This window comes from Podarcis erhardii (genome assembly GCF_964252035.2).
Source record: "Podarcis erhardii genome assembly, chromosome: 7".
In the NCBI taxonomy this organism is placed as follows: Eukaryota; Metazoa; Chordata; class Lepidosauria; order Squamata; family Lacertidae; genus Podarcis; species Podarcis erhardii.
This window is the reverse complement of record NC_138511.1, coordinates 65,355,192-65,381,340: the sequence shown is the minus strand read 5'-3', so window position 1 is coordinate 65,381,340 and position 26,149 is coordinate 65,355,192. Positions and strand designations below refer to the sequence as shown.

The 26,149-nt window shown below is 42.0% G+C and overlaps 1 protein-coding gene across 1 annotated transcript in view; it reads right to left on the bottom strand.

The window, feature by feature from the left end:
- Window positions 1-24,630, bottom strand: part of CLIC4 (chloride intracellular channel 4) — a 47,109-nt gene extending 22,479 nt beyond the window's left edge. Inside the window, exons 1-2 of the mRNA XM_081869633.1 lie at window positions 24,284-24,630; window positions 651-760 (exon numbers count right to left, since the gene is read on the bottom strand). Coding sequence (XP_081725759.1) covers window positions 651-760; window positions 24,284-24,358 — 185 coding nt within the window. The 5' untranslated portion in view covers window positions 24,359-24,630. The remainder of the gene's footprint in view (window positions 1-650; window positions 761-24,283) is intronic.
- Between the last annotated feature and the right edge of the window lie 1,519 nt (window positions 24,631-26,149).

Here is a 26,149-nt window from a genome sequence, read left to right as displayed (position 1 = left end):
GTTGAGAAGAATCTTGGGAACTGTAGTTTAAGACTGCTAGGAATTGTAGCTCTGTGAGGTGTAAAGACAAAATCCTTTTACAAAGGATATGCCACAGAGGCTGTGCAGATGAAGAAATATAATTCATTAGCTTTTGACAGCACCTATTCATGCAGGTTATTAAGAGAATTGGAGTACTGTGGTACCTCGGGTTACATACACTTCAGGTTACATATGCTTCAGGTTACAGAGTCCGCTAGCCCAGAAATAGTACCTCGGGTTAAGAACTTTGCTTCAGGATGAGAACAGAAATCGTGCTCCGGTGGCATGGAAGCAGCAGGAGGCCCCATTAGCTAAAGTGGTGCTTCAGGTTAAGAACAGTTTCAGGTTATGAACGAATTAAGCACTTAACCCAAGGTACCACTGTACTGTTTACATCTTCCAATTTTCCACATAACATATCCTTGCTTCAGTTATTATGTCTGATATTAACTCTCTGATACAGAGGTTTATAAATCTTCAAGATGTCAAGAAAGTAATCGCACAGGATTTATTTCCCAGCAGCAGCAGCAGCTAAAATCTGCTGGGTAGGAAAGAAGACCCTATTACTTAAATCTCTCAAAGATAACCAGATATAAAGTAGAAATGTAAGGGAGTGTCATGTTTCCTACCTTTTCAAGTCAACTGTTGTTACACTAAATACCACTCCTTTCAGCCAAAGAATCATGAAGAGTCTCTGAGAAAAGGGGCAGTTGCCTATGCTTTCACCATCACTTCCAGCCTGTGAAAAGAGGAGGGGAAAACATTAATACAAGTGCACCAGATGCCCAGATCCATTTTCACATAATCACCCATTAGCAGTGATGTGAGCTTCCAGAACAGTTTTGAACTGAAAAAAAATCATCTGCAAACTGAAGGTAATTTGCATGGGGAAATTTGCATCAGGGTTTTTAAAAAAAACTTTTCACTGGATTTTGTAAACAAGGATCATAGGAATAACAAATGATACAAATAAAAGACCAAGTCTTTTCATGTTATTTGTATATCACAAAAATAGCATAAACATTAGTAGTAATATCCATAACATATGGTTCATTCTTAATAGTTAATGTCTGTTCGTGTACTGGTTTAAACAAAAACAAATGGGGAACAGGATAGAACTGAGTTAATAGGTAACATTCAACACCGAACAGCTGAAAACCTAATCAGAAGCCCTTGTGGTTGTGCTTAGATTAAGTATGAGTAAAAGCCACTTTTCCTATTATGTTACCAACAACACAATATAAAGTGTTGGTCTACCGGGGCGCAGGGGGGATTTAAATCTAGATCAACCAGATTGAGCCAAATGCTGATGTGGGGGGATTGCTCATTTTCTGGAATATTGGCATGTGCTATGAAATTAAACCATGGTAAACACCAAGGTAACGCCATTTTTTTCTTTATCTGTCCATATGTCAACTGTAGGTTATTTGTGAATCTCTCATGAAGGGCTGTTTTCCAAACTGTTTTGTACCAAATGTCTATCGTTATACCAGAAAGGGTTTTCCAGTGTCGGGTTATATTGTGTCTCGCCATTTGTAATAAATGGCTTAGTAATTCTTTATTATATAAATCCAGATTGTTTTCTTAAACTATATTTAATAAAGCTAATTCTGGCTTGACTTCTAATTGTTGCTTTGTTGTTTTATCAATTTCTTGGAATATCGAATTCCAGAAAGGCTGGATTTCCATATATTCCCACCACATGTGGAGATATGTACCAGGTGTGAGGCAGCGCCTCCAGCAATGTGGTGGTGCCAGGATGGATCACTGCCAGCTTCCTAGGAGTTAGGTACCACCTGTATGAGTTTCAGGGTTAATTATTGCTTGCCAAGATAGACTAAAAGGGGGTTTCCATCAGAAAATTAGAAGTTTTCCCTAGAAAGATCCCCTAGAGTTGGGGTAGGAATCCTCAGGCCTATAAATAAATATTGCCCTTGGGACTCTCCCTGGGCCACACCCCTCAGTGGTCCTGTTTCACCCTCTCTGAATGTGTCCCTGAAATTGGATAACCACTGGCTTTAAAATGGATTGAATATAGCCTACTGTACTAAAGTGTGCCATCTGCCCACTTTTGCCTCTGGCCATGCCAACTACTGGTATGTGGCCCCATGGAATATTGCCCATGAGGAAATGCAGCCCTCAACTGAAGGAAGTTCCCCATCCGCCCCCCCGAGAGTGATCTCATTTAGCACACTTAAGTTTTCTTTACTAGAAAGAAGCAAAATAACAACTTTGAAACTGCCAGACTTGTCTGCTATTGTATTTGCAATTGGCATCCATCCATTGTTATGAATGAACTTATGAAATGGAAAAATAAATCACTGAAAATTTTTCCATCCCACATCACTGCCCATAATTAGAACAGGTGACTCAGTAGATAGGGTAAGGACCAGAAGGTTGCATCACAAGTAGTTTCATCCCAAGAGAAAGAGGGAGGGATCAGCCCCTTGTGTAGCATTTCCTCCAAGAGAAGAGACTAAAAAGTTAACGCCTTTGAAAGATTAAAGGAAGCCTCTGTTATCATCAGCACTGTTTCAGCTCAATAAGCAGCTTGCTAGATAGTAATTCTAATTTAATATTGAAACCTTTGGTGATATATGCCTGTTTAGTGGTATCCCAAGGTGGGAAGGACTCAGCCAATATAACCGTGGATCATTGGGCGCTAGGCAGCTTTGCAAATTGCTATTCTAGAAAAACTGACTTACTCCCTAAAGGTCTTAAGAGAAACTGTGGGCTTGGAATATCATGTGGCAGTCTTTTCATAATTGCTTTTGTAACACAGAGGGAAAGTAGCGAGGAGGAGTTCTCTTTCCTTTTTACGAGTGCTTTGTTATTTTTGTACCAAACCTGCTATGTTTCTGTGCATGTAATACTAGTATTTTAGGATTTAAAAAGCAGTTTGATAAAGCTCACCACCTACCAGTGTGCCTTAGTTAGCTTACTGAAAAGTCAGTCTGAGATGACAGTCCAAGGACGGAAAGCTTTCTACGTGAATCAATATCAAGACTGGTGAAACCTGTGACCCACCAAGTCAAACACAGTTCAGAAAAGCCTCCAGGCACCTTCTGGTTTTGGTGCCTGCTTAAAAATGCAAAACAGGGTGGTATACAGAGCACCATGCAAACCACAATAAATGGCTGAGGGGCTGCATTTTGCCTAGTAGGTCACAAGTTGTGCTGAAGGCAAGCCTACTCAACTGTGTGACCCAAAAACTCTTATCTGGGGGGGGGGGGTTCATGTCATGGTAGCCCTTGCTTCTCTGACACACACATGTACACTTCTTTCAGACCATGCTGTGCTGCCTCTGCACCCGGTGATATAGGTCTAAATATCTGAAGCCATATTTTAGGTATTCATTGCTTTAGTCATGTGCTTATTTGTCTAAATTCACAATGTATAAAGATAGCTTTCGCCGGAAAAAAAAAGCAGCCAGCAACTGAGAAATGGGAAGTGAGACGTACAGAAACATGAAGGCCTCTGACAAATTTAGCAGAAATGGGCAGAGACTGGAAAATTACTATGACTGTGCCAAGAACACCCAGGGATTTCCAACTCCCAAAACCAAAGGGCTGGAAAGGGCATGAAAATCTAGTCCAAACCGTGCTCTCTGCATGCACTGACACACACTATTCTATAAAGCCATAAGCTCCAAGTAACCACTTCCAAACTACTATCCAGACAAGTAGCATGAATAAGCTGCTCAAACCAGATGTGCCTGAATAATAAAGTGATTTCAGGAGGACAATCTAGATGCCCCAACAAAGTGAGTCAAGAGGAGGAAGGCATAAAGCTTTAGAAAATACTTTCTAGATTTCCAATTAGAACAAACGAACTTGCTACTTCAGTGGCAATCTTTCTCTCTCTTTTTAAAAAAAGCTCCAAAACTGTCCAGCCTGCTTCACCAGATTAAGGAGATCTCTCTGGAGTATCATCTAGCCCAGGTATAGGCAAACTCAGCCCTCTAGATGTTTTGGGGACTACAACTCCCATTATCCCTGACCACTGGTCCTGTTAGCTAGGGACGATGGAAGTTGTAGTCCCAAAACATCTGGAGGGCCAAGTTTGCCTGTGCCTGGTTCTAGCCCATGGGTGTGCAACCTATGGCCCTCCAGATGGTGTTGGGACTACAACACCCATCATCCTTAGCCACTGGCCATGCTGACTGAAGCAGATGGGAGCTGAAGTTCAACATCTGGAGAACCACAGGTGGCCCACCTCTGCTCTGGCAGGTGGCCTTAACTGGCAACTGGTCTTCATTCCATTTTAACTTTTCCCCCTTGAAGTGACATGTTGGGAAAGCAGGTCTGCCTTAATCCACCCATCATGCCTCCTGTTCTATTTTTAATCCAAAGTATTTCACATGTTTATTAAAAGGCATTATGAAGAGTACTACTGATATCCCAAGAGACAAATTGCTTCTCAGGAACTACCTTGCACTTCTTGATCAACGTTGGGAAAAGGGCTGCTACTACATTCCTAAGGGAACACGAAGTTTATTAAATCCATACAGAGCTGCTTTAATGAGCCATTGGTTAGCAAACCATTTATTAAAAAGCAAACTGTAGTGTATCCCATTGTCTGAATGAGATTAGAATTGGACTAATAAAATGACACAAAACTTCAAAATTTAATATGAAAAAAGGGCCATAGTTCAGTGCTAGAGCATTTGCTTGGTGAAGGTCCCAGGTTCAATCCCCAAGACCACCAGGTATGGCTCAGAGACCCCTGCCTGAAATACTGGCTTCCAGGCAAGTGGATCCAGTGGTTTGATATAGTACAAGGCTGTTTCCTATGTTCCTACATGGGTGGTGCTGGGACACATGGCAAAAAGCAAAACAATGCAAAATCTGGATTTAGTGTGTTTCCTCATTCCAAATTTAATTACTGCCATCTCTAGTATATCTAGATAACTGAAGAGAATACTACTACAACTGTTTTGGTAGGGAAGGCAAAGGAACAGGTGACAAACACAGCACCCGAAAACCCACAAACGTAACACATTATTTTTCATCGTGACAAAATATCCTTTACCCATAAACAATTACATCAGTAGTTTTAAGAACAGCAGCACTTTTGTATCCCAGGATGACACAAGGGAGGGAGTTATTTTAATGCTAACAGCTTGCAGATGTAAAACATTCTGGAGAATCTCTGGAATCTGAAACTTGTTAAGTGAAATAGTTTCCAAGAAGCACTCTTCCAAACAGTTTTAACATAGTGCAATACTGATGGAATACTTTTCCTGAATATTCTGGAAAGGGCAAGCTAAAATTCTAAATACTAATTAACACTATGTTACAATAGATTCTTCCAGAAGTTCCATCATCAACATACTGCCAGAAAATAAATATTAAACATGGAGTTATTAATAATAAAAGATATAGCCCAGTTCTTGCACCACCTCATTTTGGCACAAAGCAATCAGGCCCTGGTTATCGTCCCCCCCCCCCTTAGCAATGGGACATCTAAACACATTTCCCAACTCCTATTCCCCAGTGTATACACAGTATGTACATCCAGGCAGTGGGTCCAGGCAGCCAACAACAATACAATTGCTCCTACCTACATCAGTCTGAGGGCCACTTTCCCTTCTGGACAACCTACAAGGGACCACAGGTCAATGGCAAGTGGAGCCAGAAACAAAAGTGGGTCCAGCAGTTTTACCTTTGAGTATTAGTCCTATTTCTACACACACACACACACACACCCCTCTGTCCTCTATCCAGACAAGCAAGAAGCATGATCGGAGTTCAAGAACACATCCTAGCCAGGCAAAACCACTCAAGGAGGATGCAAAGCAGGGCCCGAGGAGAGTCCCAAGGGCCAAAGGGGGAAAGAAGAGAAATGAAAAAAGCAACACAGGTAGTGAGCTTGGGAATTGCAAGTATGCATCCCTTCCATGGTAACCCCCACATTATCAAAGAGCCCCCTTGTAAAGAAGAAAAAGGCAGGCAGGTTCAGGGTTAGACTATGATTGGCCCTGCACTGATCACTATTTACCCATTAACTAAATTCTTTAAAAGGAGCATTTTCCTTTAATGTTAATGTCTTAGAAGATATGGAAACATCTCACCAAAATAATAGCTTGAATCCAAAATATAATCCAGACCTAGTTCCAGATATGAAGCCTTCAGGAAGCCACTGCATTTTTATGAACTCAGAAAACCTTTTCCCCATCTGTATTCCCCAAGTGTACTTTGAGCACAAACCATAAGAAGAATGTTACAGGCATGCCAAGAAAAAATTGGCTTCAGCACTCAAAACTGATTCTGTCTACATTCAAGATCCATTTTTGCAGGATACCTGCAACCATGGCAGGTATAAAGCTTGTTAGCATCAGTTTCTGGGGAGAAAATGCCAACAAAAAAATTCTAGCTGTTTTTAAAAAGTATGTTTGAACAAAAATTAAAACAAACCAGAGTTTTGGAAGTCTGAGAACACCCAAAAGAGAATTTCGGCAGTCTTCAGGGGTTCTCAAGTAGTTAGAATCAATTGCACATTTCAGTAAAAGGTGTTCAAAAAGGCAGACTCAATGAGCCATTTGAGCTACATAATTGTAAGAAATTGTGTGACTGCTATAAGAGATCTGAGACAATAATGTTAATAGTCCCATTTTCCAGAGTGTTTTATGCTTGCAGAGTAATGAAGTGGGTTGTAGTTATGCACATTTATACAGCTCACTGTAGTTTTACATTAAAGTCACCTTCTCCATTTCATATTGCACTTAAAACACAACAGTAAGAAGTAAAACAGAAGTCTTTCCTACTGTGGACAATAAAAAGAAATTGGGGCATATCTGAAGACTTCCTGGGAAATCTCTCTTCAAACTTGGGAGTCCTGCTGCTTCCACGTGTTCACCACCCCCTCCTCACATGGTTTAGTACAGAAGTAGAGGTTCCATGTGTTACTAAGACAACACAGGCCAAGCAAATGATTTCAGCAGCAACCACAGTGACATGTGCTTGACTCCAGTTCAATTCATTGAGCAGAAGAGGATAAACTGCCCTGAGATCTTTTGATGAAAGGTGGTATAGAAATTTAATTAATTAATCTGTTGTTGTTTTCTTAATAGAAGAGGTGCCAGTACTCACCATGAAGTTGTTACAGTCAGTGCCACATTTATTAACAACAGCAACAAACAAAAAAAGAGGTCCCAGTACTGCGTACCTTTGAGTACCCCCTGAAAGAAAGCACTGATAATAGTAAAGTAATAATAATGAAAATGATATCTCTATAAGCAAAATGTGGCTTCGGCGGGAACTGGGGGAGACCTCTGCAACTGGATGCCACCTATGTTAATGGATAGATCACATAGATTTTCTATACACAGGAGTTACATATGGGAAAATAGCTCCCACAATGGGTTGGGGAATTTTTTAAAGACACCCTTGTGACCCTTTGGAACTGAACTATCAATGGGGGAAATCTAGAGCAGTAGAAGTTCTTGCTGCACATTGGTTTGCAGCAGGAGCTAATAAGCAGGGGTCAGCAATGTATTCTGGGTCCAACACAGCCTCACATTTTCTGCACTGACTTCCCATTAAAACCTTCCTCACCCTCATTTTGATTCTCCCACTTCATATTCATATTGTCCTAGGTGGTGAACCCCCTGCACAGGAACTGGAAGCTTCTCAATATTATGAAAGCACAAAGACTGATGTGCTGTGCAGTCACTGATATGAAAAGCAGCAGGCAATCTTCACCCCAGATGCTCCCATTAAAAGCAGGAACAAGCAAAGAATGTCACTGAGATACTTTTTTTGCTAAAGGATGGGATATAAATGTTTTAAATCAGAAGTAGAGAACCTGTGGCCCACAGGCCAACCTTGGCCTGCCAGGGGGTCCAATTTGGCTCATGAGGCTATTTTCCACCCAACCATGCCAACCTGTCCATCAGCTGGCATCACCTCTGATGCCAGCTGATGGGCAGGGCTTGACTGCACACAGACAATGGGGCCTGTTTCCTATTGGCATGCACAGATAAAGCAAATAGAACCTTTTTCTCCAAGCATTGACTAGGTGAGAGAAAGGCCTCTGCTAAAGATCACACTGTCCAAGTAGGTTCAACATGGAGAGAGGCAGTCCTTGACCTACTTATGGTCCTGAGCTGTATAGGGCTTTAAAGTTATTGAAGGTTTTGAATGGGTAGAACGAACACTGAATTAGATGCAACTGTCAAGTTCAAATTCCTCACCCTCTATGACGGCTCATTTTCTCCCAGCCTATGTTACACCCCTTGAGTATTGGTGGGGGAATTCGCTAACACTGGGTGTTTGCTTTTAAGATGTGCAACGTGAGACTTAAAAAAGTATGAAACTTTACAAACAATCATGTGTAGAAAGCATATTAACACTGTCATCACTGGAAGGTCTCTGATATTAGTGAGTTTAGTGAACTTTTACTGTTTTTTCCTGCTGTTCTTATGGTTATTACATTTTAAAGATCAACATATATGTTGTTTTTTCTTTATTAGTCATTTTAAACCTTTTGTAAATAAGAGATGATTTAATAAAACAGGTTGCCTCCACCTTGCGCCAGGGTCCTGCCTTTTATGCTGTGATGAAAGCTCAAAGATTCTACATTGTACAAAACTGTAAAGCTCAATTAACTAGATGAATTAAACCCTACCCTAGAAACTCTTCTGCATTCCCAACTTCATCAAGGAGACAAAATAGAATCACAGGGAAAATTCATTCAACCCAGGAAGAAATTTCCTGAATTTCCTAATCAAAAACCCACCTCACTTCCAAATGCTAGCTCACCAAGAATGTGAATGCCATGAAATGATGCCTTAACAAGAATAAAATGTTTAGCATTTCTGATAAGGCAGGGTAATCGTGCCAAGTCATTTGACAAAAGGGTGGAAAGTATTTCTCAAGTACTGCATCTCACCCACACTGAAGAAGATACTCTGGCAATTTTAATATTTTCTATTCAGCAACCAACCAATCAGGACATATGGTTAGCAAAGCCAGTGCTAGATTTTATGTTTTATGTCTCCTAACTGGTGGCATCAAATCATGGCACTGTGACTTAGCATAAAGCTTGCACAGGTTTATTCCACCCAGTTTCAGGAGCCTGTGCAACACAGGCCTGGAGAGGCTTTTTGGGAGTGCAGCGAATGAGAAAAAGGGGTTGCACAATCTGTCTTCCAGTCACACAATCACTGGAGACAAGCAATACTGGCAAAACAGGGAGCCAGTTAGGCTCTATTCAGTAGAACAGGATGCCAATGCGTGGTTGTGTCTGTGGCCAAGATCATCTCCACATCCCACAAAGGGATCAAGGGTTTCAAACAGAGCACTAGCCATATAAGGCAGAAACACTGCAACTTATCCAGGGGCTGGTCTCATGCAGCCCTCTGCTCCTGCTTTAAAGCAGGTAATAAAGTAGTGCATGTTTCATGTACATGCCTGATAATTCATGAAGTACAAGAAATCTTTTTACTCTTTGACTGGTGCATTTTCTCTTAACTTTTGCAAATTATTATCACTGCAGAGCAATGGAAGAGATTTTCCTCTTACTGTGAAAGCAAATGAGGTAGTGGAGAGCTCATTTGCTCAGTTACCTTAGTCATGCCCTATAGTCAAATACAAATAAACAGAAGTAAAATTCACTAGATAAGACTGCAGCAACTTCGGTCTATTAAGTTTCAATCCTACGCCTATTCTTGATCATTAGTATGCACTTCTTGCCACTTGTTCATACCATGGATTTTTAGATTCTCAAAACCTATTGATGGTGCCAAGTTCCACTATTCAGTTCTGCAGCCAGTGTGTCACACCAAGCTTTCAAGAGACTAATTGCTTCCATCTATCTCATTTCTTCCAAACAGTCAAAGAGTCAATAGACCCTTTAAAAGGACAAAAGTGCAAGTTCATGACAGATGAGGTCAATACTCCTGAAAGCATCCAAGAACTCTGCTGAAATGTGAAAGATGGAAGCTGAAGGTTAGAAGAACAGAGGTCCAGTCCTTATAGCGAAACAGATGGCAAGCTGCATGGATACTTTACAACATCAGAAAGATTGCCTGCCAAGGTTCAGCTCTGTGCAAATCCATCTCATTGGAGAGTTCCCATTTATCCACATTATGCAAAGAGAACTTACAGCAATAGACACACAATATCATACATCTAACATACTGCTTGGCCAAATCAACCTGTGTATCAAGACCCAAGTAGACACTGCACACAGGCACACAAACAACCCGTTAAAAAGAACAGCAACATGAAAGGTCATTTATATGGAGGCAATTGGGACCCACGTTTTCAAAAAGCCACAGGGGCTGAGAAGTGACATTTGGAATGGGGATGGGAGGAAAGAGGACAAAGAAAGCGAACCCTCCTCCTGCCACTCCTCTGGAAGTGGCTTTTCCTGTTTTAAAAAGAGCTATTGGGTAATGTTACATGCATCTACATGAAAGAACTGAGCCCCAGTTTCTCCTTTAGCTTTTTAAAAATATATATTTGGTGTATACACAATCAGCTATATGTTTATGGCACACATTTCAGATAGAAGGGATATCTATTAAAATAACATTTGCAGGAAGTAGTCATTTACTCCCAGCTGTGTGATACTGCTCTCAAAACTATTACGCTATACCAAGCTAGCATTTCCAGTCGGGGGGGAAGGGGGGAATGAGGCTATATCTGCTTGTATTCTTGGTAGAGGGAAATATACAAAACTGCTGAGATATTTTGCACCATATTATCTTTATTTAAACTCATTAGGTTGGTGGAAGATTCTGATGAGCACTCGTGGCTGCCCTAGACTTGTTGTATGGAGTGCACTTTCATGACAGAAATACAATTACTGGGAGAAAATGTTAAATGCAATGGAAACCCTCTTTAGGAAAGACAGCTAGCTCTCCTACAGTGCACAACTAACAGCCCTTCAAAAACCAACAAGAGCCTTCCTGGACAGAGATTCTTCAACATCTGGCATTATGTCTCAAGAGAAAATCAGCTATTTATTTATTTATTTATTTATTTATTTATTTATTTATTGAAAAGCTTGCTCGTGGCTCACGAAGGAGGCATATTGCATCCTCCCAGCACAGGTGCCAGCCCTGAGGCCCTCTGACCTCACCTTGCTTCAACCACAACTCAAATGCAGCACTGCCGCACCCTCTTTTATGAGCCACTGCTGTTCTGAATTTCTCTAAAAACAAAAGTATGTAAAATAAAATATATTTATATTATTACATAATCCATCACTATCTACCCCAAAAAAGTCTCAAAGCAACTTAGGAGAATAAATTAACCTATAGAAGCAAAACCATGAATAGTACAGCCGTCAACAAGAAAGTACTTTCTGATCCAGTATTGTTAAATTAGTTTCAGCTAGTACATATTAAGGATATCAACAAGGTACCTGAATACATGCAGGAAACCCCTTGCATTCTTGCTCTTTGCCCTCATGACTGGTAAAATTAAGCAGGAAGGGAATAAACAGTTGGGCCAGAGAGATTATTAATGCCTCATTGGAAAGGGCACTGAAAGAGTCAGTGGGAAGACTTCTCCTTCAGAAATCCTCCATGGATCTGGAATATCTGACAATCATACCAGTCACTAATGTCCCTTTCCTGGGAAAGGTTATTGGGTGGGTGGGTTCAAGCCAGCTCCACACACTCTGAGATGAAACTGGTTTTTTTAGATCCATTTCAATTGGTGTTTGGGCTCAATTTTGTATGATATCCTGTATCAAAAGGGAGCTAGGGGGAGTATACCTACAATATTACAATCTAAATTCTACAGTAACACTTCTAAAACTTCACTTTGACAACATCTGAAGTGCTATGCACAGGCTAGATAATAAGTAGTTTAACACTGAACACCACTTCATAGAAGCCCCAAAGCTTTATCGACAGAACAGGTTAACAATGTTTACTAAATACACTAGATAATAGGTATGATGCAGTAATTTGCAGGGGTGGTTACTACAACCATCAGCTCTGCTGAGACCCCAGCAACTTCTGGCTCTTCCTCTCCTTTGAACTGTTTACATTCCACCTTGTCCTTACTAGAGCTTTGACTAAGAACAAGTGCCTGAGCTTGCTTTTTCCCTCCTCCCTCGCAATCCCTTTTCCTTCTGCATCATGGCTGCAAGCCTGAGAGCAGGGAATGTTTTATAGTTTCTCTTTGTGGGGCACACTGGAAAACATTTTTTACTAAGTGATATACAAATGCTTATAGTAAGCTTCATCCTAGGTACATCCATCCAGGATGTACCCAGAGTCCTGTTTGTTGGTGGGGACCTGAGCTCATATTTCCAGCTCAGCCTTGAAGCTTACTGAATGGCCTTTAGCAAATACCTTTCATGTCTAAAGTAGCTCACAAGGTGGTTATGAGTATCAACGCTCCATAATCCTACCTAAATGGCAACAGCACAGTCTACCACCATTGCAGAAGTCCCACAATGCCTCAGAGTATATCTGGCTTTTGACTGCCATGAAGAGCTACATTTCTGCAGTATAATGAAACAGTTGTCTAGACTCCTTTTATGTTACCAAGCTCAAGTTCAAACACTGCAGTGTTCCAAGTGGAAAGATTATGAAATTGCCAAAATGGTTGTCTGCTGTCAAATTTGCTTTATATTTAAGAGCTACTTTGGATTCAATGTTACACATTACCAAGGGCTCTGAAGAGCTATTGTCCAAGAACTTTGCTCCTTTGAGCTAGTTAGCACAGTACAGTATGTGCTTTGGCAGCAGCACAACCCCCTCCCCTCCAAGGACTCACTGCAAATGCAAGAGAAGCTTACAATTCCATATTGGAAGAGAAGGAAAATTTCCTCCCACTACCCTGAACCACTGGGCATTGGGGAGGGGGAATTATTAATACAGCCAATTATTCATACAGCCTTGTAGCTTTCTTAATATCAGAACATCTTTTGTGAAGGTCTTCTACAATCTTTTTATATGAACAAAGAATAATTTAGAATGCTAAACTATTACGGAACCTATAAGCAGATCAATCTGGTTTACGGCTCTTGGGAGAGTCATTTGCTTAGGCCAAAGCTAGACATGACAATACATTATTAATTTACTGCAAACTCATGAAAATGTAAGTATGTGGGTATACAGAATTTAAACTAAAACCAACTTTAGACTGAAAATTAGTTTCAACAGGAGTCTTTTATGTTTTAAGCAGACATCTCGATGAAGATGTCAACCCAGTGTGTGGCAGTTGTGAAAAAGGCAAATTCCATGCTAGAGATCATTAGGAAAAGAATTGAAAATAAAACTGGCAGTAACATAATGCCATTACAGTATCTAGTTTGAACCTTTAAAGACAAACTGGTTGTTATTAGGTCCAACATGTTATCCTTAGTTCACCCTTGGTGAAGACAGGACAAAAATCAGAGCTAAATTAAAATTAGCAACTTAAGAAAGTGACTTCCACCAGATAACAGAAACATTTCCCATGACTTTGGAGGGATGAGCTATAAAAATAAAGGATTTCATCCAGCAGCTATCTAGGGAGAAATTGGCAGAGAAAATCTGAACTCAGTTTCAGCGTAACACTTTTAATTATCATTTTACTGATGTCTGCCTATTGTATTTAATTCTTTTGTGAGTAGTATGCTATCCCTGGAATCAATATGGGTGGTAGGAAAAAAGACAAGTAAAATATAGTCTTAAAACATTTAAGGCATTGAGTTTTAGTTATTTCATGTGTTTTACCTAATACAGAATACAGTGGTACCTCGGGTTAAGTACTTAATTCGTTCCAGAGGTCCATTCTTAACCTGAAACTGTTCTTAACCTGAAGCACCACTTTAGCTAATGGGGCGTCCTGCTGCCGCTGCGCAGCTGGAGCACGATTTCTGTTCTCATCCTGAAGCAAAGTTCTTAACCTGAAGCACTATTTCTGGGTTAGCAGGGTCTGTAACCTGAAGCGTATATAACCTGAGGTACCACTGTAGTATGGTATACCTTTCATGAATTAGTTTAGATGCAAAGCTCTGTACAGAAAAAAATATTCTGAGATACCCAAAGGCAGTTCTCTTGAACCATCACAGCCTCAAGTATTCATATTCACTGTGCATTCTGCGCCTAGGATACAGTGCCTAGTCAGAACAGTTCAATATGTCAAAGCACTACTTTAGAAAAACTAAGAAAATGCAGATGTGTTAATCAGTACTGCAGCAACAGATGTGCCCATATATTGGTGCAACTGCTACAAACACCTATCAGTAGCACCCATCTGAATGCCAACAGTACTTTTGAAAAGGAGCATGAGTGTATTCATGTTTTTTATATGTAGAAAAAACCTGCATACCATTTCCATTAGAAGCTAAAAGAATACAGACAGATTTTTGCTAAGGAAGGTAAAGACTTCTGCCTCTAAAGACACTTCTCTTGCACCAGAAAAATAGCTAACAGTACACAGCAGCACAGGACTCCCAAACTTAAATCAACAAAGTGACAAGGTTCATTGGGTGGCCTTTGGCAAGACAGTATATCAACCTGACCTATTTAGCTTCACAACTGTAAAGCTTTGTACAGTGAAAAGTGTTCTAGACACTTTAAAGCCATGTTTGGCTCAGCTTTATTTTTAGCAGAATTCAGTATTTTAAACTACTTTTGTTTATTTAAAATAAACCCACAAAGTATGCAACAAACTAGTGGACATTAATGGCAAGAGAAAAGCATTCAAGTAGGAGAGGAAAGAGGCAGAAGGCCATCCAACAACTGTGGCTGATCTCATTGCAGTCTTGAAAATTCACAGATGTGACTTCACTCCTGAGTTCTACGCCTATATTTAGTTTATGCCTAATATGGATGTCAAGTCCAGGACATACCACTACTTCCTTTCTCCGAGTAAAGAAACCTCCTTGCCCTTTGTTTAGCCAACAATGGAAAGATTAAATGATGACTTTAGGGAGAAGAACTGCAGAAAGTTGTAATTAACTGTGAGTCTGATTTATGCTTAGGGTTGAAATTGGAAACTCAATGTAATTTCTTACAATCAATTAATGAGACTACTACAAAGTTCTCCTGGGCAATCATACGGTTAAGAAACTCATTTCCAGGTCAGCAGTTGAACAGAGGCAGCTCCACAATAAAAACAGAACTGTCTACTTGGACGACATATTATAATTAAGTCACTGACTTAGGAAGTTTGTTTTCCCTAGGCTCCAACTGCCTGCAGTCATGAGAAGTAATGCTGTTTTCACAAGTTACTCTTTGGTTGAGCAGGGCATTCGACTGGGGAACAATAGACAAAATGCACCATCAGAATCCAAACACACCCTCTCTGCATTTCTGTGTAGCACACAGGGCTCTTAAAGTTCATGTTCTCTAGCCCTCAATTATTAAAAGAAGCTTGAAAATTTAAATACAAACATGAAGACTGACTATAATAAAATGCCATCAAAATGCATCTGTTCTAACCTCATAAGCACATATCAGAAAGTGTAAAGGTTTATTTAGTTTCACAAGACATTTTGACATAGTAATGTAAGGGCATGACCCAGCCAAAGTTAATCACTTAAGCTCCTTTGGTTTCAATGGGAGAGAACACCACTATGTTTCCAGGCAAGTCAAAGTGCTGTCTTTGATCTTTAAAACCCATTGCAGTCCTGCTTACTATGAATACAGCAAATGATATATCCTCCTATATGCACCCTACTGTGCACTGAGATTTGACAGAGGCACCACTATGGGCTACTCAATCTAAGGCCTTCTTCATGACAGCCCTGGACTCCTTACCAAAGCTTGCTAGCTCTTTACATGCATTTGGGGAGATGGCTTAAAACTAGGGGTGGTGAACCTGTGGCCCTCCAGATATTATTGGATCATAGCTCCTATAATTCCTGACCACTGGCTGTGCTGCCTGGAACTGTTGGGAATTAGAGTGCAGCAACATCTGGAGGGCTGCAGGTTCCTCATTCCTGGTTCAGGGTTTCCTTTTAAAGATAGCTTTCCCTCCTTGATGGAAATGTAAGCAATTGTTTTCATTAGCTACTGGAGTTTGTCTTATGCTGCAGTCTAGTTTTTATTTGATACTGCATGATTTTGTATCGTATTATTAAGCTGCTTCAGGGCACTATTTTGTGAAACCAGATATAAACAAACCACTGTAGGTCAGCTCTCATCAAAACTATACTGGTTATATATGTTAATGACATACACCTAAATACTATTCATTTGTATTGTTTTACTAATATATTTGCACAAGTCTAATATATTTGCACCGCAAACAAAAGGTAAACTAACCCTTTCTATGAAAACATTGTCTTCATCTTCAAAGCCCTGTAAAAACAATTGCTTATGACAGAGTCCTCAGTTGCATTAACAAAGCTACTATAAATAGGAACACTAAAGCAGGATATACCAAGACCAAAGCAACTCTTCGCAGCTTCACAAGCTCTTTGAATTTGCTGAAGTACTACTGTCAGCTCATATCAAACAGATCATACACAAAAACACCAAAAAACCTACTATCTAAAGGAAACTTACGTAGTTTTATGGCTGATTTGAATAAACTTAGTCATTTGTTGCATTTTCAGGCTGGCAAGAACAAACTAGGGCAACTAAAAGGTTTCACAAGCACCTGAAATTATTGCACCAAAATGAAGAGGAACAAATTTATTGTAGCATAAATGTTTATGGATTAGATGTCTTGGGACAGTATCCAAAACTATGTGAGGGAACTTTCCCCCATACACTGAAACTTCCTCTTCCTTTCCTCAATCCAAATCTGTTCTAGAGGATCCTCTAACTCTTCAAGAAGAATTTGGGTGGCACACCAAGGAAAGACAGGGTGGGGAAGTTCTGATATGTAGGAAGAAGCCTGTTCCACTGATTTTGACACCATGGGTTCCAACGCTTAAGTCTTTAAAGGTGTCATAAGTCACTGTTCTTTTTTCCTGCAAGAGACTAGACACAGCTACTCTGCAAATAGAAATTCTTACACAAGAGTACTGAAAGACATAAGCTACAAGTCAACTTTCAGGTAACCTGGAAATAAGACATCACATGCTTATAACTTATACGGTTTTATAATTTAATACCAGGTTCTTCATAAAGGAAACTACAGCTTAGCACTCAAAATGCAAACTATTGTGAATAAGCAGTCTTCTCAAACATTTACATGCTTTATACAGGATCTGGTACTTGCTGTTTCTGCAAGGACTGGGTTATGGAGATAAGGACAAGCCATGTTATTCTGTTTCCAGTCACCTCCTGTATGGTAACTTCACTATGACAGTATTGTATTGCTAGATGTATTGCTTTATAAACACCAAACAAGTGCAACCAGAGAGCCTCACAAATCCAAGCCTTGTTCGCTGAAGACACTCAGATAATGAATAGCTTCAGTCATGACTAATTTAGATGCTGCAGGTGAGCAAAGTGTAATAGGCTTTTCCTCCATCAAAGTCAGGAATGGATGTCAAAAGGTGAAAAAATTCCAAGCCAGACCTTAAAAGCCTGGCTCCCTCCTCCAGAAGTCCTGACCTGGAACTTGAGGCACTTCAGGTGACAGTACCTTCTCAACTATGACTATTTAGTATACCAATACTATCTCAAGCTGCCCACAAAGATTAGCTGGTGCCATGGGCTCTCCTGCTCACTTTTCAAAGAAGAGCCAGTCAGTTTATACAAGTGCTCCACTTTTCATCAATTCACATAAGATGAACAGCCAAGTAAGTTTCCAGCCTGCCCAAACTGTGTTTGCTGCCACTTCTAATGTATACTCACTGGCAAAACTTACCCTTTCCTTGACATCTGCAAGACAAAGCAAGGGCATAAGCCAACCTTGGCAAATAGTGCTTAAGCCATGATCTACACAGTCAGAAAAAGATCACAGTTGTAGAAGCTTGGTACAAACATAATGTACTATCGGCTGCATACTTCAGAAGTAAGTTATATGCATATAGATGTGTGCAAACCAATCAGGAGACCTTTCTACATAGCTCAGGTGTATGTTAAGACTTACGGAAGTTAATGGAACTACTCATGAGTGACTTTGCAGAGGTTCTCCACATCTGGGATGCCCACCAAAAATAAAGACTTTATGCAGGAGCGAATAGACAAATCCTGCCACTGACATTTGTACAAGCATCACATATGGCACTCTGGACATTCCTTCAAAACAGAGCAGCACTTTTGCCCACCTTCATAGAATCATAGAGTTGGAAGAAACCACAAGGGCCATCGAGTCCAACCCCCTGCCAAGCAGGAAACACCATCAGAGCACTCCTGACATATGGTTGTCAAGCCTCTGCTTAAAGACCTCCAAAGAAGGAGACTCCACCACACTCCTGGGCAGCAAATTCCACTGTCGAACAGCTCTTACTGTCAGGAAGTTCTTCCTAATGTTTAAGTGGAATCTTCTTTCTTGTAGTTTGGATCCATTGCTCTGTGTCCGCTTCTCTGGAGCAGCAGAAAACAACCTTTCTCCCTCCTCTATGTGACATCCTTTTATATATTTGAACATGACTATCATATCACCCCTTAACCTCCTCTTCTCCAGGCTAAACATGCCCAGCTCCCTTAGCCGTTCCTCATAAGGCATCGTTTCCAGGCCTTTGACCATTTTGGTTGCCCTCCTCTGGACACGTTCCAGTTTGTCAGTGTCCTTCTTGAACTGTGGTGCCCAGAACTGGACACAGTACTCCAGGTGAGGTCTGACCAGAGCAGAATACAGTGGCACTATTACTTCCCTTGATCTAGATGCTATACTCCTATTGATGCAGCCCAGAATTGCATTGGCTTTTTTAGCTGCCGTGTCACGCTGTTGGCTCATGTCAAGTTTGTGGTCAACCAAGACTCCTAGATCCTTTTCACATGTACTGCTCTCAAGCCAGGTGTCACCCATCTTGTATTTGTGCCTCTCATTTTTTTTGCCCAAGTGCAATACTTTACATTTCTCCCTGTTAAAATTCATCTTGTTTGTTTTGGCCCAGTTCTCTAATCTGTCAAGGTCGTTTTGAAGTGTGATCCTGTCCTCTGGGGTGTTAGCCACCCCTCCCAGTTTGGTGTCATCTGCAAATTTGATCAGGATGCCCTTGAGTCCATCATCCAAGTCGTTGATAAAGATGTTGAATAAGACTGGGCCCAAGACAGAACCCTGTGGCACCCCACTAGTCACTCTTCTCCAGGATGAAGAGGAACCATTGATGAGCACCCTTTGGGTTCGGTCAGCCAGCCAGTTACAAATCCACTGAGTGGTAGCATAGTCAAGACCGCATTTTACCAGCTTCTTTACAAGAATATCATGGGGCACCTTGTCAAATGCCTTGCTGAAATCAAGGTAGGCTAAATCTGGGACGTATGTGAGAAGTTGGGTTCTTTCCTACAGTTTCTGCTGATACTGATGTGTGGCTGAAATGTCAATACCAAATACCAGATGACACCAACCAAGTGTACCTGCATGACTGACAGAACAGAGCTGTATTTTCTCCCCTTGTCTGGATAATGGCACTTGACCTAGCCAGCTACTTGCAGCTGTGCCCACTGAGGTCCAAATCCTTCATAAATTGTACCTTCTTTTGAACTTCAACATAACAATATATTCTCCAATTCTCCAATATATTACCAATTGCATTTGTTATAACAATAAATCCCAGAATCATGGAAGAAACACCAAGAGAGGAAATAAGCAGTGTGTTTTCATTTCTAGCATTGCTGTCAGAAGATAATCTTATCAAGAGGTCTGGCTTGCCATCAAAATAATCCCATTAGGCACCGTCCTCATGCCAGGTGCAACTCTCTCACTAAAGCATAATCTTGTAATAATAAAAACGCTTTACCTGACTGAGAAATGGTTAGGAAACACAAGCAGGTTGTCACATATTTGGGAGTGAGAAGCATCAAGCCCAGGGCCTTGAGTGGCCATACTCAAATTTTAATTAGGGGAGTAGGCTCTTCAGCTCACAAGTGTGGAAGGTGGAACCTGAACAGTAGCAGGCAGAGGTTCCTGCATTTATACTATTCCTGGGCAACCCAGAGACTTTTGTGCTGCCTGCCTATTGAGGGGCCCAGGATTGCTCTCTTATGTGGTGAACAGTGATTTGGACTTCCACTTAAATCTGTTCAGCCAAGAATTTATTAGACCCTTTGGTATTCTCCTGGATTAGAGAATGATCTACCTTCACAAGGTTGTAATATGGACAATAGCCATCCAGGCTGCACAGTGCTTATTAAGGGCAATACTGGAATTTAGCTTTTCAGCAACATGCTACAGGAAAATATTTGCCGCATATTCATTATATGCAAGCCTTTAATTCTACAAGGTTCTATTTAGGTGTTTTAAATATCCCTGCTAGACATTGGAAGCAACTCTGCTTTATCAATTATACATGCGCTTTTGCTAGGAAGCTCTTAGGGAATGAAATCTATTAACTGCTTCTGTTTAATCAGCACTAAGATGCAAATATTTGCACTGCAAGTTAACATGGACTTCAGGCAGACCAGAGTCACTGACTGAAGGCACAAACTTAAGTTATTAATTACCGCAGACCACCAACATAAGTGCTATAAGCAATGCTGCATTTCAACTATGTATCTAGTTTGCTTTGCAAACATGGTTTAGAGCAGGAAGAGGCCATGAATTATAGCAGCACCAGTGTAAATATTTTTCTTTCAGAGGCACTACAGAAATTGCAATGATTATGCTTAACCACTTTGTTGGAAACTAGCAACTTCCATCTGTTTTGGTCCCCTAGAGATATAATCCACTAAAAAAATCTAGTTGGTTTGTAGACCAGCTTTTTATAAATTCTGTTCAAGGTTTACTTAACGTGTTCATTCCCGAGTTTAAGCCTGTCTGCTGCTGTTCTTTGTGTGCCGATCACACTGATACAGGCATTTAAACATAGGTATTAGTACAGATTCCCAATGAAATAAACTGTTTGCTTAGGATAGATTCAATCCATGCATTGTATACATGTATAATTATGTTGATCTTGAACTTGGCTTAGAATACTTGTAACAATTTTCCTTTGAACACTCGAATGGCTACATTTGAACAATCATGTCTCAGCTTAATAAACAAAGATATGCACAAATTTCATTTATTTCAAAAATGTTTTATACTACTCCTCAGCCAGAGGCTAGCAGAGCAGCTTATAAACCATTAAAATGTATTCAAGCTTGAAATGATCAACACAAAGAGAAAATGGATTGGGAGGATGAAATCTGAATTTGCTTGTTTTCATGTTCTTAGTTACAAGTTGTTCTAATGACCAGCTGTTTGTTAATTCAAGGAGATGAGACACAGGTGCCAGAAGCTGCTGGTCTCTGAGCTGCACTGATGTAGTGGCCCTGACTCGCTTCTCCTCCCTCCTCTGCTACAGCCTGATGTAATGACTACTATTGGGTCCAGACATAGCATCCAGACATAGCCATTTGCTCCTCCTTATGCAAGTAAGGAAACCAGGAAGCCTCTATTAACCATAGCTTCCTGATGTATCTGAACCAGGAACTATGGACAATGGCTTCCAACAATCCAAAATATGGAAGCCAACTTTAAACCATGGCTCCTTATTCTGGCCTGTTTGGAAGCTATAAACCCTGGTTACTAGTTCAGATGCACCAGGAAGCTGTGGTCAACGGAATTCTTGGCTTGTTTCCACATTCATGCAAGAGAGAAAAGTAAAGCAGCTGCATTAAACTAATGCATTTCCAACCTTAAGCTAAGATTTGCATCAATCCGAATACAGTCATTGCCAAATTCTTCATATGGGCCAGTCCGGGTAATGTGTGACAGAAGATTCCGACAATTCATAGCTTATTGGAAGTTATGAGAACACTCATTCCTCCAGCTGACTCTTCTCATAGCTAGTATGATCAAAGCTGCTTTCACAACGTTCTATTCAAATTTTAAAAATCATTGCCCAGCCCCTGAAAAGTCATGAGACGAGCCTAGACATGTAGTTAAAGAAGGCTAATGAGAGGATATTCCTGTTTTCAATACATTATCACTTTTCCACAATAGAAGGGATGTAAAAGATGTGATCCTCCAGTCCCTGGATTCCTCAGGGCTGGTACATCCCCGATGACAATATGGGTGTGGAACTGATTGTGTGATAAGGCTCTTGTTTACAAGTCAAAAGCTTTCAAAACTCCAAAATATGTGTCTTCATATTTAAAAAGAACCATGCCTTTTAAAATGATCCCATGTAGCTCCTTATTCCCCCCCCCCAAAAAAAAACAGCATTGCAGAAGTAGAAGCAAGAAATCAAGCAAACACTTTTTACACTATCTCCAACAGCAATTGAGTAATGGACTATTCATAGCTTGTATGAAGTAGTATTTCAAAAGAAAATGACTTCATCCAGATTCAGTCAAGTTGCCACCTCTTATTCCCAACCCAAGACTTCTGCTCTGAGTGAGAGGGAGCTAAGAATGAGTATTACAGAAGCAGGGAAGAATGCAGAAAACAGGAAGATTTTATTATTGGAGCACATAGAAACAGCTCTTGCTTTGAAAAATACACTTCTCATAATTAAAACGTTTTAGTGAATGTTAAGGCCAGAGTATCTGGTAAAACCGAACAAGGCAAGGTTGAGACCAAAGCACACTCCCCCAAAGGCCATTTTTATATATCATTTGGTGTACTCTCAACCCTACTGGAAACCAGAAATGTTTATATTTTTATTTATGGAAACAAGTCTTTATCCTCTCTGAAATGATGTCCACTATTAATTTGTTATAGGGAAATGAACCGAAGAGTGAAACTGAATGGAAAGGAGGAAGATTCGCATCTATAACTTAACTTTGCAACACAGGAGTCTCTTTCAGAATACTGCACATAGTGATCAACACATCATAAAAAATGGAAGAAGTAGTTTGCAGATTATGACGTATGTGATTTAGCTGGTTCCTAAGTCTACAGCTACAGAATCTTTGAAAAGAGGTAGGTAGGGAAGTGCCTGGACGGGCTAGCTGCAGGGGGGCGGGACCTCCCTCTGTGAAAAAGCTAACAAGACAATAGGATCTTCAAATTGGAGATCATCATGTATGATGCGAAGGGTGCCCAAAATCCAACAAGGAAAGGGGACTGAATATACAAACCAAGTACAGTGATACCTCGGGTTACATGCGCTTCAGAATGAGAACAGAAATCGCGCCGCAGCGGCAGCAGGAGGCCACATTAGCTAAAGTGGTCTTCAGGTTAAGAACAGTTGCAGGTTAAGTACGGACCTCCAGAACGAATTAAGTACGTAACCAGAGGTACCACTGTATAGACAACCTTCAGGGGATATATGGGTTAGACTGGAAGACAACTAAGGATTAGCTGAGGAATGTTGGGATGTAAGGACTCCAGCATGTCACAAAATCAAAAGACCTGCAGGGGAAAAGCTTTCTGACCCCATCACCAAACTGACAAATTGCACGACAGAATTGTATTTTTATGAAGAATGTGCAGCAGAACCCACAGAGAAAGAGGGATATGAGAAGTCAGTGTCAGGCTGATCAGTACCCATGCTATTTATGAAGTTCTAGAGTATTCATTTCTATAATAAAGTATGGAATAAGCTATATCTAGCCAACAGGTTTAAAGGCACAGAAAGGAAGAGATGACTGTGTGGAAGGGCGAGGAGAATCTGTCCATACAACACACATTGTTTTGCTACTTACACAATTTCCTTGTCTTATACTCAAAACACTGAACACTTCCTTGGAAGTTAAGTCCCGCTGAGTTCACTGGGAATTATTTCCAAATACCCACGCACAGAACCAGACTGTCCCTCCCCAAACTCCAGTTCTGGACACAGCCCAGCAGCCTCTCCTGGAGAGGGAACGCCATAGGGAAATGCTGAGATTGAGAACTGCTGCGGGGTATTGCAGAAAGCAAAGTCGACTCCCTCAACGAGGAAAAGAGAGGGAGCGGCCCCCACCAGGGACTAAAAGCCAGCTGCTCAGCCCCCACTCCCTTGCCTCAGAGATCTTCAATGGGCTCTTTCGCCGAGTATGTAGAAGCTGAAGGTTAAGACCAAGGATGAGAGCAAGAAATGACACATCCGAGGCACCTCGCGCTATTTCTGTTCCCAGGCCCCAAATTTGCATGCGGCTTCTACTGCCATAATGTTTTGTAAGCCGCTTTGAGAGTCCCCCGGGATTATTAAATAATAATAGAGTGGACCCAGAAGTGTGCATGAGAAATATCATGGCGATGTGGAGTAAGGCGAGTCAAGTCGACTCCCTCAATAAGGAGCAGGGATGAACCACACACTACCTGAGGGGGGGGCTGCTTAATAAAGGCTGCAGGGGGAGGGAAGCACACCACCCCCAAGGAGCACCTTTTACCTTGACGAAGAGCTCGATGAGAGGCTGCTTGTCGCCCTCTTCCTTCACCCCGTTGACCGGCACCGAGAGCGCCATGCTCTGTCCTCTTCGCTCGGCCACCCGCTCTGCGTGGAGACTGACCGGCGGCGACGCCCTGCGAGCAAGCGAGAAAACTCCTCCCTTCACTCACTCAGCCGGTCCTTCGCTCGCCTGCCCGTCTGGCTCCCCTCACGGCTTGTGCGAGCGCGCCGGCGACTGCGAGGGAGGGAGGGAGCGCCCCGCGGATTCCGCTCTTTCTCTCTCTCTCTCTCTCCCTGCCTCCCGGGCTTCAGCGCCGTCGAACAAGGCGGGACCGCGACTGAGGAGCCGTTTCGAGAGACGCCGCCTATTTATACGAAGGGGCGGGGATTGAGCCGCGAAAGGGGCGTGGCAGACCGCCGGGAGGGGTGCAGGGAGCAAGCGAGGAAACATACAGCGACGGATGAAGGTTGGGAAGACGCCGCCTAATAATATTTGTCGGGTGCCAGGGCGGGGCCTGTGCGGTGAAGGAGGCGTGGCTTAGGACATCAACCCGCCCCCGGCGGCAAAGAGGCGGGACTCTGACGAGAGAGAAGCACCTTATGATCCTATGGACGTGGGTGTGGCCAGAGCAGGGTGGGCGTGTTTTAGGGGCAAGAGGGGGCGTGACTGTAGTGGGGAGACTCCCCGACTAAACCCAGGCGAGGGGAAAGAGGGGGTGTGGCTTGACTTTGTGGTGCGCGCGCGCTGCTGAGCAGGGGGAGCGTTTGTCTTGGCTGGTGAAAGGGGGCGGGGTACGATGCGAAGGAGCGAGGGCTGTGGTGCGAGTGAAGGTCTCCTTGCATGAAACTCAGGAACAAGTTTCTAGTCCACGTGTTTGTCTATTCATACCCTTCCGTTTTAATGTATAACTTGGCACAGAATCAGTATCAAATTAAAGGATTAACAAAAATAACAAATCCACAAAATCAAACCATTTCCAGGGATATAGCTGCGCCAGTCATTTGCAGCAAAAACCATAGAACCTTGTGGCCTCTTAACAAATTTATTCGTGCATAAGCTTTCATAGACTTAAGACCGTTGTTATTGTTACTATTTATTTCATGAATTGCTACCCGCAAAGCATCCCAAAGCCCCTGGCGATGGGAAACGGGTTCCAGCAGCATCTGACAGCACACAACTGCCTCCCCATTGCTATGGTCTTCAGCCAGCATACCTGAAGGTATAGGGTGGTATACTAATTAATAAAAAACACTTTAAGGCAAGTGGTTTTCAACCAGTGTGCCGTGGCACCCTGGGATGCCTTGAAGATGGTCCCTCTTCCCTTCCTCCTCTGATGCCTTCTCACCTCTCTGCTTCCCAAAGGCTTGCAAAGCTGTTTGTTGCAGCAGCCCTGGCTACAAGCTCCCCATGGTGCCTCTGGGGCTGTCCAATATGTGCTTCCCAGGCCCCAGCGGGACAGCCTGAGGGGGTACAGTGAAACCGTTCTTATCCTGAAATGTGCTTTTGTTAATGGGGCCTCCCGCTGCGCACGATTTCCATTCGCATCCTGGGGCAAAGTTTGCAACCAGAAGCAGCTACTTCCAGGTTAGCGGAGCTTGGAACTCATAACCTGAAACGTTTGTAACCAGAGGTAGCACCGTACCTCCCTTTGGGGCAGGAAGGGGGCAGCTCAGAGACCAGGGGCAGCTGCCCAGAGTACTCCCAAGGAGAGGGTGGAGGGAGGCTGAGGGAATACTCCACAAGGGAGGATGTTTGAAAAAGGGTGAGAGGCTGCCAGCTCTGCAGGCAAGTGGTGACATAACTGGACTCCTGAGCCCCACAGGGGTGCCGAAGAAAGAATGTAGTTGGTCAAGGGAGCCATGGACT